Source organism: Pezoporus flaviventris, unplaced genomic scaffold (assembly GCF_033815535.1).
Source record: "Pezoporus flaviventris isolate CSIRO_AGI_PZ_B2104156 unplaced genomic scaffold, CSIRO_AGI_Pfla_v1 ptg000003l, whole genome shotgun sequence".
NCBI classification, from domain to species: Eukaryota; Metazoa; Chordata; class Aves; order Psittaciformes; family Psittacidae; genus Pezoporus; species Pezoporus flaviventris.
The window spans coordinates 7,227,440-7,240,580 of record NW_026892551.1 but is presented as its reverse complement, the minus strand read 5'-3'; the positions used below and the strand labels follow the sequence as shown (position 1 = coordinate 7,240,580).

Genomic DNA, 13,141 nt, shown 5'->3' with positions numbered 1-13,141 from the left:
ACTTTCTTCTTACAAGTGAGGCAAATGTTTGACATAAGGCTGGACTGCGTTCAGATCTATCATTCACTGCGGTGTATTCTTCTACTTTAACAAGTAATCCTGCAAGATTTTTGCACTGACTGTATTAATTTTCTTTTTTTTTTTATTTTCTCTCTCTGAGTAAAGCCATGCAAGTCTAACATTTTTTGTGAATGATTACTTATTTCCTATTTGAAGCACAAAAGCTCATCACTTATAGAATAGGTCAAGCTTTCAGTGCCTATTAGTCCTAGTCTGGAATGAATTAATGCATTTTCCTATATTCATTTTCCTTTTTGATCGTAGGAACAGTATATGGGATACTTGTGCAAAGGAAGGAAGCAAAAAATCCCGCATTATTTTCAGGTGAAGCAGCAAACAACCACAAAAAAATACATTTAAAAATTCTACTTTCATTCTTGTATTAGACTCACTGTGACTGTATCCCTGTGAAATCTGCAGTTAGAAGCACCAATTCTCCCAACTCAGGACAGTAAATAGGGGGAAAAAATGACAAGTAGCCCAGTTTAATTTCAAACGTTAATATATTTTCTATTTTATAGTGAACATATGCATCGTTCACCCCTTATTTGCAGCAACTATGACGTCCTCATAAAAAGGGGTGACATTTGTAAGATGCCTCTTAAAATAAATATTTCTTTTTATAAAATAATAAAACTTCAAATAAATATTCTTTACACTAAACAATATGTTGAAAAAATTAGAAAATAAAGGCTGAATTTTACTGTAACTGTACAATATACATGAAGTCCAAAGGGAAATCAGAGTCTTGTAATAGAAGGTTTCTGTAAGACAAAATACAATCTAAAAACATACTGATTGATTCACATTCTTCCGAATGTACAACATATTAGTATAATATTTTGTGACTGTGCCATGTCTTATGACACCACTTATTTTTCACAGTTGAAAATATTATTGTATATACAAAAATATAGCACATTATCTCTGGCAGAAAACAATGAAAAAAAGGAGTCATTTGCCAATTTACAAATTTTGCAAGTACTATTCACAAACAATAGAGTTGCCTAGGAGTGTCTGTGTTGCTTTAGCTTATGCAATATGTGGGTCACAATGTACTGCATCCCTTTTTTTTTCTTTTTTCTGTATGCCACTAGCTGGATTCTAACAAGCGTATCAGTTAAGATGGCACACAGAGGCAAGCATTTCACTGCAAACAGCAAAGTAGATTCCCCAGCCCTTCTACTACAGTGCCAAGACCATAGCTGCTTAGTTGGTTGCATATGTACTTTAAAATAATCCTTGTCACTTTAGTATTTCTGACTAGTGATGCTATGTTGGCTTTTCAAAGTTCCTGGGGGGGACGCTGGGAACTTTGCAGCAAACGGTGTTGGAGCGTTTACAGCGGCACCCCGGCCGATTTACCCGGTCATAACAGCCCTGGCACAACTTAAGGCAACCCTTGGCTGGTAGGTAACACCACAAGCAAGGCAGAAAGAGGGACACCACACCCATGGCGGACCATCTAGTGCAGCAATGTGACTGACTGCAGGAGCAGGGGTTGTCAGCACAGTTGTCCTCATCATCATTAGAGCAGTGATAGAAGAGGCCCTTCACACAGCAAACGCAAGTCCCATAATCAACCACGTTCTGGGCTGAGCAAAGACACTGCTTGTCACAGATCCAACATGATGGGAGGGTCCTTGGATAAGTGCACTCCTTACACTTACACTTTCCACAGTCCTCACACCTGTAGCTGTGTGCTCCCAAGTCTTCTTTGCTCAGCGGCTTCAGCTCACTTGACTTGAACTCAGACTTGGGCTGCATTCGGACTATCCCATCAGCAGCTGGCCCTGGAGATGACCCGAGAAGTCTTTGTTCGGATGAATTACTGCTCGTACTTGTCCTTGTACTGCTCCGTGAACCTGTGCTGACTGTGCTGACAGAACGAGACAGAGGCGCTCGAGGAGAGGCATGTATTTGTGTGTGCTGAATCCGGCTAAAATGGCGATGCTCGGGCAAGCCATGGGGCCTTTCATTTTTGGGTTGGGTTGCTAGCCGAGGAGTGGACTTGATCCCTGGCCGTGGAGCCACTGTAGGTCCCTCTGTGTACTCATTTGTGTTTCGGATGGCTCTGATCTGGTCCAACGACAAGACGTGAACCTGCTGCATCAGGACATCCCGCTGGTCGGGCTCCCCGTGTGGTCTCCCACTGTCACGCCGAGCCTGTTGCAAGGCCTGTGACCCGCTGCTGTGCTGAGCTCTTGTCTCCATCAGTTCCCAGAAGCGTGCTCACCCCGGCAGGCTTAGAACACATCTGAATTCCTGGAGCAACAAAGAGAGGGTTCACTATTGCAACACATTTCATGCTTTCTCCAGCAGCCTTTCAAGCCTGCAGGATCCCACAGCACTGCACACAATCAAGTAATGCATCAGCCATTAAAAAAAAGAGTCATATTTGGGGCAGAGTGTCTGCCAGCTGAATGCACTTCCCTTAGCCTGTCCTGCCTGCTCCTATGGACAGCTTAAAGGGATTCTGTTCTAGGTCCACGTATCTTAACTTATGGCTCTAGAAAGTCTAGGTCTTGCTCCTGCTAACTAAGGCTTCCTAGGCCATCTTCTGCTTAGACCATGGCCTTTAGAGTGATCACATTTCAACCACTTGAAGTGACTCTTCTTTTCATATCATGCTACTGAAAAACTTACATTAAAAAAAAAGAAGCCCTCAAGTATTTAGCAAGTGTAATGTGACCTGCTGATGACAGACATATAATTCTCCAATTTTGTTTAAAACTGGATAATATTTTGGTAGGCTAGTCTTTTTACACATTAAACTTTACATGATGTAAATAGGAAATTTTAGTTTAATACCAATGGTCCCAAGAAAAACACTAAATAGCAATAAAATGTTTGAGGTTAGACATTTAAATAAGTTAATGCTACCAAAAACTTCAACAGCACAAGTAAAAATATCTCTCTCCAGTATTTTAGTGTGTGTCATACTTGTGTACACCACTGAGATTGTTATTTTAAGGCTCAATACTACAAAAGCAATACTACCACAGGTTTGTTTTTTTTTTTTAATGTGTAAAAAATTCCATAGCCTACATTTCAAATTGTAAATATTACCAAGAGTGGCCTTTGGGACAGAGGCATGCATAATATAACCAAATAATGCCATCATCTAAGAAGTCTACTTGATTTCGAATAGTGCTTTAAAGGATCATTAACTACAAAGTAGAATTGCAGACTTAAGAATTTAAATGGAAACCTAGTAAAGGACCCAGAAGATGAGCACTTGTAAATAACTAACTTCCATGCTCAGATATGCAAAAGTTTCAAGTACTGCCCTCCAAATCTCTTAATATTTGCCTTGCCTTTATCATATCTTAAAGCGGTTCCAAAATCCAATTACCTAGACAAAAATCCAGAACAATATTTTACAATTAAAACCCAAGCAGGAACCAAGCTTCTTACAAGGACCACACAATGTCTTCAATTATACCTAGAAAGAGCACCACAGTGTTACTCTGTACACATCAGTTACCAACAATAATACTATACCGTTGTATAATAAAATATGGCCAAACAGTTTAACAATGACTACTTCAAGATGCTGTCTTTATTCTAGCATCAGTGGAAAATGTTTAACCTTTTAATTCCTGGCTCCTTCCCCTCAAGAGCTTTTTCTTAAAAAAAAAATATCTAGTTTTTAAGACTGCCTGCCTATTTCAAATATTGCCAAATCCTGGTGACATGCGGAGTGCATGTCATGGTGTGTGTGCCCTAACCCCCCCCCCCAAAAAAAAAAAAAAAAAAGTCTTGCAAACTTATCTTGAATTATTACTGAAGTTTTCTTCATATTAAAACCTTTGCCATATAAAAAGTTTCAACCAGCAGTTTAAGTAGACATTTTCTCATCTGGAAAACTATCTTAAAAAGGAAAAGGGCAGAAAATAAAACCTTCTCCCCACCCTTAAGATGAACTAGCAGCCCTATCTCTCCTGCACATCCAGCTTTTAGGCAGACCCAGCCAGCCGAGAAGGCACGCCGGATGAGACCCAGCCTCTCCAGAAATGCCAACCCAGTGCAAGAGCGGAGCTGACCCTGACCTGCAGGCGCTTAAGACGACACCGGCTCAGACGCCAAGGTGGGGGGCGGAGGAGAAGGCTCCGCGCTGAGCTCCCTGCCCAGCTCCCGGCTCCATCCCGGCGCGGCAGGTGGGAGGCGGCAGCCCCTTGCCCGCGGGAGCCGCCGGCAGTCCCGCAAGTGCAGACAACTTGGAGATAACCAGGAGACATCCTCTGGGGTGGGAGGGGGCTGCTGAGGCCGCCTTATCAGGAACGTCAAACCCATGTTTCCTTTTAACTCTTCCCCCCTGCCCTCCCCCGACAGATGCTAAAGAAGCCTTGTTCCCCCTCCCGGCTAATGCCAGGAGCCCTGCAGACGGTTGGAGACAACACCTCCGGGACAGACGGGCAAAAGGCACATTACTCCCCTCTCGCCTTGCCATAAGCACCCACTCAGCTTCACAAAGCCAGTCGCTGGAAAACCTCCCCTTATTTTACGCATATTCTGCAAATTGCCTGACCTTCAGCCCATCCCCCTCTGCCCCGGCCCGAAGGGACCAAAAGGGCCTTTCCAGCGGGACATCGGTCAGAGCCCGGCGATCCTCCCTCCTTTTTCACCCCTTAATCGATCCGCTAACAGGACGAGACGCAAACCTCCAGCACATTTATTTGCGAAAGTACGTTTGCCTGAAAACTCTTACGGGAAAGCACGTCTCTTCCTCCTCTCTCTGATCTAGCACTTCTCCCCTTTCCATCCACCAAGAGCAGGGAAGCAGCATTCGCCTTTTTGTGTGTGCGTGTGTGCGATAACACGATTCCACACTTCTAAAAGCCAAAGTCCAATCTCGCAGAGCTCAAGTGCCATGATTGCTAACTTTTCCTAGCTGGGATTGGCAAAAGGGCGAGCAAGGGGGCCGGGTTTCGCGTTCGGCACATTCGGGGAAGTTTAAAACGCAAGGGGCTTCTTGCGTGCTGTGGAAAAATCCCGTGTCTGGCTGGCGGGGAGAAGGCGAGCCTAAGGGGGAGAAGTCCTCTGCCCGTGAATTTCTGTTTTGTGTCCGGAGCCTGTGCAAGGCACCCCCACCCCCATCACCACCGCACACACACACCAACTACCTCCTCTTCTTTCAAAGTGCTTTGAAACCCCCATTAAGGGGCCGAGTGTGTGATCAGACTATGGATTAGGGCAAAAGGGACTTTACCATCGGGGTGGGGCAAACTGACACACAAATAACTTGTTGAAAACACCAGCAGATTTTTTTTTTTGGGGGGGGGGAGGGTAAAGGGGGTGTTACAAAGTAAACCCACCTAAGGGGGAGGGGGGGGAGGGAAGTAAAAGCAAAAATTGAAGCTTTCCGTCCCCTCCACATATGCCCTCTGCATGGCAGAACCTGGAGAAGAACTTTGCTCGTCTGATGGATCGAATTAATTTCATCACACGAGAAACAGAGATGTGTATACACACATGCACGCACGTAGGTTTGTACCAGACGTGCACTCACTTCCGAATTGCACGGATCTCCCGACGCCACTACAGACGGGCGTAAATCACGCACTGAAAGGCGGGTCGCTCGCTCTCCCCCAAGACGAAGGGACACACACACACACTCACACAAACTGCCCCTGCGCTCGCCCACCCAGCTGCGCCCTCCCTTCACCTCCCCGCGGGGCTTGTCGGAAACCCACGCGTGCCCGGCGAGGACCGCCCGTGCCCCGCTTTCCGCAGCACCGAGAGCACGCGGAACTCTGTGTGTCTGCGTGTCCCGGCCCGTGTGCTCTGGGTCCCCCCCGCCGCCCCGCTCGCAGCCTCCGTAGGCATGCCTGCGCGCCCGCACAGCCTTCCGCCCCCCGCGCCCCCAAGGCACCCCGGCGGGGCGCAAAGGAGGCTCAGTCGGTAAACCCCAGCAGAGGTCCCCCCACCCCCTCCGAGAGAAAACGCTCTGAAATCCCACCTCCGGCTCCTCTCTGAGAAAGGAAGGAGAGGGGAAAGGGGCGAGAGGGAGAACCTGTACGAATGGAAAAGGCATCAGCCTCAAACATTTCCACGAGTTTTCTTGGAGCAACTAAGGGGGGCTGGAGGGGGGTTACTGAAAAGCTTATTTTGCAAAGAAGGAAAAAGCTCTCACCGTGATCGCGGCGCTGCACCAAACCCCTCTCTCTCTTGTATTTTCTTCTTCCTGCGGCTTGCAAATAAATCCAGCCCTAAAGCAAAAAAAAAAGTTCTTTTCCAAACTCTGCTTTAGTCCAACTTGCAAATTAAAGTAAGAATGATCACCACGTAAAAAAGTCCAGAGCAAAGTTAGGTCCCTCTCCCAGATCGATTATAAATACGTGTGTGCGCGTATATACTATAATAAGAATAAAAACACCTCTCCGGATCGGGGTGGGTTTTCTTTGCTCCTAAAAAGAAATCACTCAAAGTCTCTCACACACACTTTTCTTTTTTTTCCTCAATGAACCGGAGGCCGAATCGCCAATACCAAGTCACTTTTTTTTTTTTTTTGTTGCAAATGATCAAGAGGAAGGGCAAAGCCAAAGAAAACAAAATAAAGTGGATCTAAAATAAAATCCCAGAGCTTTCTTCCACTGAGCTCCTCCAAAAAAGCAGCTTGTGCAATGTAGCCGTTCTGCTGAGAAGCTGCTTGCTGCAAGCTCCTCTCCCCTCTCTCCCTCTAGCTTTCTCGCTCCCTCTGCGAGCGTGTGTGTGTTGCAGGCAGCTCTGTGGTTTGCAATCGGGGGGGGGGGTGTTTTGGGAGCGCAGCGGATTTGTGGTGGTGGTTGTTGTTGTGTGTTTGGAGGAGGTGGAGGAGGAGGAGGAGGAAGGTTTGAGATCTGAGCTGTAGGGGTTCGGCGTTTTTCTGCTCTCTCTCTCTCTCCCTCTCTCTCTTTTTCTTTCCGGAGGAGGTAGGGTGATCTCTCTGCAAAAGCAGCAGTAAATGGCGTCATGTGGATCTGAGGAGGAACAGAGCAGTTGTTGTCCCAGAGGATATATCGCATCCGGTCCCAGCTCATTGGCTCTGCGGGGCTACATTCACTGGCGCTCCCAGCGCCCTGCCAGCACTCCGAGCTGCGGGAGGCATTCAAAAGGGCAGCGCCACCGACCCAGCCGCGGTCTCGGCCCGTCGGTGCGCGGCCCTGCGCGGGGCGGTGCGTAGACCCCGCTGATCCCCACTGAGCCCCTCCGCCCCTCTCCGGAGGCCTGGCAGCAGCCTGTTTTCACAGGAGGCTCCTCCGTGCGCGGTCACACGGCGCTGCGGCTGCTTTTGTGCTCGTGTATTTATTCAGAGGCAGGCGGCGATAGGTTTGCAGGGGAGCCGAGGGGAGCTCGCTTCTCCTGGGCAGGGAGGCGCGCTCTCCCCGCCTCGGCGGGATGTCGGGAAACCCGTTTCCAGGTGCTCCCCCCACCCCCCACCCCCGTGTTTCTTTCACCGTGTGGAATTAAAGTTTACACTTTTTGCCCCCCTTTTTTCCCCATTCTGCCCTTCCCTTCCCTCTCCGGCCCTTTTCAGCCGGGGCGAAAGCAGGGTGGTTACCGGGAGCATTGTCCCGCGGATTAACGCGATGAGGGCGGCCCCGCGGCCGGGCGGGAGCGCGGAGCGGGGCCCGCAGGGCGCGGAGCGGCACGGGGGGAGCGGGACAGGCCGGTGACAGAGCGCTGCGGTACTTCCCGCGCCTCCAGCTGCTGCGGAGTTTCCATGTCCCGGACAGCAGCGGAATGCTCTCGCCTGTGCCGAGGGTGGAGGGTTTTTAGGGGTAGAAAAAGAAAAAACTTTAATTCCCATTCATGTAGGGGATACGGTCAGCTCACAAACGTGACTGTTTGTCTTCTGGGCGTTTCCTGACACGGCCCCTGCTCGGTCCCTTTTGTAGGAAAGTCGCCAGGGGGGCCACTGTCGCTGGGCCCGGGTATCTTGTGCCTCCGTGTATCTAACCGCAGAAAGCAGTGTATCCACGTAGGCAGGCAGCGAGCACGAACATTACCCGCATCACGTGTGGCACTGCTTAAAATACACACGATGTGCAAGGCAGCAGTGCACTGCATTATTTATATGAGCAGTCCTCTGTGCAAAACCCCTATCAGCCTTTTTTACTATTCGAGGCAATTTTGTAGGCACTTCCTCTTCTACACCTGCTTGTCACCACTTTTTGAAGAGGGTGGTCATCCTCTGTAAAAACTTGGAAATAAAAAGGGCAGTGCCTTACACTGGCAGCCCTAGGGTTTTCGCGTTCTTACAGGCATATACTTATTCTTTCACGATAATATTCTGAACCTGCAGATTATTTTCCGCAGTTGCCTGACAGTAGGGTTAGCCTGAGTTACACGGGTCTTTTTCCCCTTCCCAAAGGCCACCTCTCTCCATAAGCATGCACAAAACCTCTGCCGCCTCGGAGGGGACGGTGTTGGGGCCCTGGCACCATCCGCTTCCCATCCACTTCTCCCCTCTGGACGTGCAGACGGAGCGAAACGCCCGTCAGGGCCGGGGGCAGGGCAGTCCGACGGCTGGAGCCGCAGCCCCGCGGGGCTGGGTTCCCTTCGGGGCTGCCGGGGAATGGAGCCGAAGGCGGCGAGGCCGCTCTGCCCGCCAGAGGGAGCGCGGCGGCGGCAGGGCTACGGGGGTTGACCCCAGAGGCTCTGCCGAGGAGGGCAGCTCCAGCTGTGGCAGGGGAAAGGCGGGAGGAAGCCCGCAGGCCTTGCCTTGGGCTTCCCTCACGGTAGGGGGCACCCAGCAGCGCGAAGGCACCGAGCACTGACCTGGGCATCGTCGGAGGGGTGCCTGTCCGCAGGCTGGAAATCCACGGGTTACCTGGGGAAGAGGACACGATCTTAATGTCATTCACTGCGGAAAGAGAAAAATCACTTCCTCCTACATAGCAAAGTAAAAAATGGGCGAAGAACTCTTTGTGCAAGCCTGTACATAGTTAAAGGGGTGTTAGGTTATCTACCAGTATTTATACTGAGTATGTAAATAGTGTTTAAACTGGAAAGTTCATAATACCCTTTTAAAATCAGTCAGTAGTGCAACTGGCTATTTATATGCCAGTTTGCAAGTACAGGTGTATACAGTTGATACAGTGAGAAGTCCCAAAGACAGATATGAAAACAGTGAACCTATTTTTATTCACAAATCCAGTCGCGTGTGCAAAATGGTGAGGCATCAGTGTCTTATGCAAAAAAAAAAAAAAAAAAACCAAAAACCAACCAAACAAAAAAAAACCCCCAAAACAAAACAAACCAAAACACGAAACTCCAAAACCCAAACAAGAATAATAAGACAAAAAAAAAAAAAAAATCCCAAGCATACAGCAGTGCTGAGCTTGAAAGAGAAGCCTCTTTTTTGCACTAATTGGCACACAGGTGATCAATAACTAGTGGACAAATAATGCAATATAAAGTGTTACTTGCTTGTTTGTTTTTTGGTTTGGTTTTGGTTTGGAACCTCAAAGCTGAATTCTCAGGCCTTTCATTTGATGTTACCTTGGAACCAGCTTTCTCAGGATTACATGTATCATTCACATTTCACATCTCTTGTCATGGATAGCGGCTTAATGCATGTGACTATGTTTCCCCTAGTGGTTTGCTCTAACCATTGCATTTTTTTTTTTTAATTTATTTATTTATTTTTTTTCTTTTAACTCAAGCAGACCTTGTTTTTGGAGATGGAAGGTCTTTAGTTCATTCTCCGCTAGAGAAATGGTAGCTGGTGGACATATATATATGTGTACATGCACATATACACATACATTGATAGACATATAGATACGTGTGTGTGTTTGACAAAATAGCAGCAATTGCAGTGACTTGAGGTGAAGAGTTGGGCAGAGTGAGGTCTGTGACATGACGGAAATAGCTGAAACTTTTCTGCATCCTGATATTGTCCCACACGATTTTACATGGTTTGATTTTCAGACCCAGGACCTGAAAACAGGTAGTATTTCCTCTTTTTGTAAAATAAAAGGAAGTTAATTCATATGGAATTTCTTGCAAGGGGATGAAAGTGCAGTAAATTTGTTGACTTCCAGAACATTTTGTTCATCATCTCATGAGTTAATGCAGTGATGTGAGGATATTGATTCTGCACATCCTGAAAGGACTAAGTTTGGCTGCACACTGCTTCCAATGCCCAGAATTTCCTTAGGAGCTTAAACCTTTAATTGATTGCCTTTCATGTTTGTAACTCTGAAAAAGGTAATGTACATAAAAGAATTATAGGATTTTTTAAAAGTGATTAGCTGTAAAACTTTCTGCCAACTGATATTTCATTGAGATTCTCAGGGCAGACAAGGACACTTAGGTATATCACAGAGAGAAAGAGAGAAGTCAAACTCACTGTGCTGTAAAAATAGTTGGACATTTTTAATGAAGAAAATTAGGTCTCTGACTCAGTATTGCTGGTTTTGCTTGTGTGATTTTCATTGTAGGTTACCTGATGGAAATCCCAGAATTCCTTAAGAGGGGAAAATGAGCAGAAGCTACTTGGAACCTGCTCTGGTGGGACAAGGAACAGCATTGTTAAATGTGAATACAGAATAAATACCTGCTGCTCCCATTAGGGATACACATGCTGTGCAGTTGCTGGGACTTGGTCTCCTGCATTTAGGGATGCCCAGATTTTCTGGGATTAAACTACTATTATTCAGATCTAGCTAATAATCTCCACCTTCCTTAGAGGTGATATAGGCCAGATCTTGTGTAACTTTATCCCTTCTGATGAATGCCACAGTATATGGAGGGACACTTGCCAGTAGAGTATTTTCTCATTGAATACCGAATATAAGTATGTAAACTTAAAAAATAAACAAATCCCTTTCCTGATCCTTCTGAAATTATACTGAAGAATACACACATTTAGTACTTATAATATAATGTGGAGCTTTTGCATATATATTGTTCTAATAAAACTAGTATGCTCTTTGATGTGCCATTCAATGTTATTTGGTTATACTTGTGTCCTTGATAAAATCAGCACTGTTTTTTTTTTTGGAATTCAACTTCTGTCTTCTCAAATGAGAAGACAAAATATTCAAAAGTAGAACAATTTGGCATGGATAGGAGTAAGTGCATTTAATTTGCTAAATTAGTATTATAGCAGACTTTTTGTATTTGTTTGTCCTAGGATTTTCCTCCTAACATTTTCAACTGCTTTGGTAGAAGTAATCATGAGTATGGGATAGACATGCCATGTCTGTCAACATTTGAAACACTGCACTCTGTAACGTCATTCAATAGGCTAGATAAAGGCTAGATAAAGATGGGCTTGACTATACTAGAATTTTATGCAAAATTAACTGTTTGCCTATTAAAATGTTAGTAAGTGCTTGCTAGTTTGTAAAATCTGAAAATATTTTGTAACAGAATGCAGACATTTGTGTGTTGACCTGGGGTAAAAGTAACTTAGAAGAAATGGAAGAGGTCAATGTTAGCAGTTATGGGAAATTTGAGAAGAGGTTTTGTGGAGTAACTTATCACATCTTTATGGTGGTTTGCACAGTAGTTTTCAAATTTCATCAGTCTGTAGATTTTTTTCTATGTTTTAGAAGAGAAAAAAAAAAAATCATGAGGGAAGTGTAGACTTTTTTAGAAAATTATAAATTATAAGACCTCCCATTTAGAAGTAGTCCATAGGAATCCACACATCACAGAAAACAAATGGTGAAAGATACCCAAACTAGCCCTAAACTGTAGTGTAGTGGAAAGGTAAATGAATATCTTGGGTGCTGTAAGAAAGGTAGCTGGAAGAGCACAGATCTTCCAGAAGTTTGAGGTAGCTTACACTGACCTCTATGGTCTGACAGCTACTCTGCTCCCAGAACCTAAGAGACCTTCTTTCACTGGAGGTAGGAGTTCAAATAAATACCTCCAAGAGATTAACAATTGGTAGCGTATCGCATGCAAGCCAGCCAAGGGATATGTATAAATAAGACTTAGAGATTTTGCTGCAAATCAAAGCAAGCAGGTTGAGCAACCGTTAAAAATTGTATTATCTTTCTCTCATATGCTGAGGTTATATTTATTTTCTTCAGTTGTGAAAGGCTTGTATTCATTGGTGTGACACACAAGCACATCCTCAAAGCAGAGGTGTCCTGTGCAGAATCAAACAGTTTCCTAGAGAGGGATGAATTTTGTATGAAAAGGAAAACAAAAAATGGCATTTCCCATTATTTGTCTGAAAATCAGAACACACACACAAAACCCTATTTGTATGGTTGCAAAAAAATACTATTGGGAAATATGCTGATCCTGCTGTCAGATCTGCGTAGAACTGTTTCATTCTCCTGATTATGACAGTATCAAAGACAGCAATTAAAATGCTGGATATTCTATTACAGTTTTCTCCACAGATCTCAAAACAGCTTTCAAGAGATGTTGCCATGTCTGTTTTATATAGGTGAGAAAACCCAGGGTGAAAGAAAGAAGTAAATCATTTGAAAAGCAAGAATTGTGAATCTCAGGTCCCAGTCCTGCCTCTCCACTGTGAACATGCTGCTTCCCACAGAGACACACCATGCTGGATTTCCTTGTGGGCTCCAGGGTCTTTCTGCACGACTAAAATTTCAGAATCTGTGCCTAATAGGATTGAAACACCTTAAAAGAGAGTAGGAACTGTTAGATAATTATACTTATCTTTCTTAGAGAGGAAAGAGGACAAAATGTTTGATTATCTAAACAAGGTTATCTCTGCAGAAGCATCCACTCCCACCATTTGATTAAAGAGTTCCTCTAAACTTCCGTCTCTGCATCTGGTGTAGTTATTCCTATCTTATTTGTGGTTTTGTAACCATCTTTCCTGTATTTTAAGCAGGCCTATTACTTTCAAAAGCCCTGAAGAAACAAAGGCAGAAATTAACTGAGAAGCTGAAATCTCTGAGCTGTTCCTCTTAAGCAGGCCCTGACACCTTCTGGAGTCAGAGCAAAAGTCTGTGGTGCTCCAGGTCGAGGAGGGAATCCAGCTGCCCAGAGCGGCTCCCAGGATGGTGTCCTAATTAAGAAAAGCTAAAGGAAGTACTGGAAACAGCATTACAAACATACTCAATAAATCCACCGCATCTGACAGAACCAGCTTGCAAAATAA

The 13,141-nt window shown here is 45.4% G+C and overlaps 1 protein-coding gene and 1 long non-coding RNA gene across 5 annotated transcripts; both read right to left on the bottom strand.

Moving 5' to 3' along the window:
• Positions 1–544: 544 nt before the first annotated feature.
• Positions 545–7,183, bottom strand: SPRY2 (sprouty RTK signaling antagonist 2). 4 transcript variants are annotated; one of them, XM_061445225.1, is made up of 3 exons: positions 6,197–7,183; positions 3,416–3,505; positions 545–2,325 (listed from the first exon to the last, which is right to left on the bottom strand). In XM_061445225.1, the coding sequence occupies exon 3, from the start codon at positions 2,272–2,274 to the stop codon at positions 1,333–1,335; it is 942 nt and encodes a 313-aa protein (XP_061301209.1). In that variant the 5' UTR covers positions 2,275–2,325; positions 3,416–3,505; positions 6,197–7,183; the 3' UTR covers positions 545–1,332. The 4 variants fall into 4 exon arrangements, with proteins under 4 accessions (XP_061301209.1, XP_061301211.1, XP_061301208.1 ...); XM_061445227.1 differs by lacking the exon at positions 6,197–7,183 and adding an exon at positions 4,113–5,152; XM_061445224.1 differs by lacking the exon at positions 3,416–3,505 and having other exon boundaries at positions 6,197–7,180.
• A 1,552-nt stretch (positions 7,184–8,735) lies between these two features.
• LOC133265029 (uncharacterized) lies at positions 8,736–12,140 on the bottom strand. Its single transcript, XR_009741844.1, has 3 exons — positions 11,994–12,140; positions 10,400–11,595; positions 8,736–8,875 (listed from the first exon to the last, which is right to left on the bottom strand). It is a non-coding gene; the product is annotated as an uncharacterized LOC133265029 (long non-coding RNA).
• Positions 12,141–13,141: the final 1,001 nt, after the last annotated feature.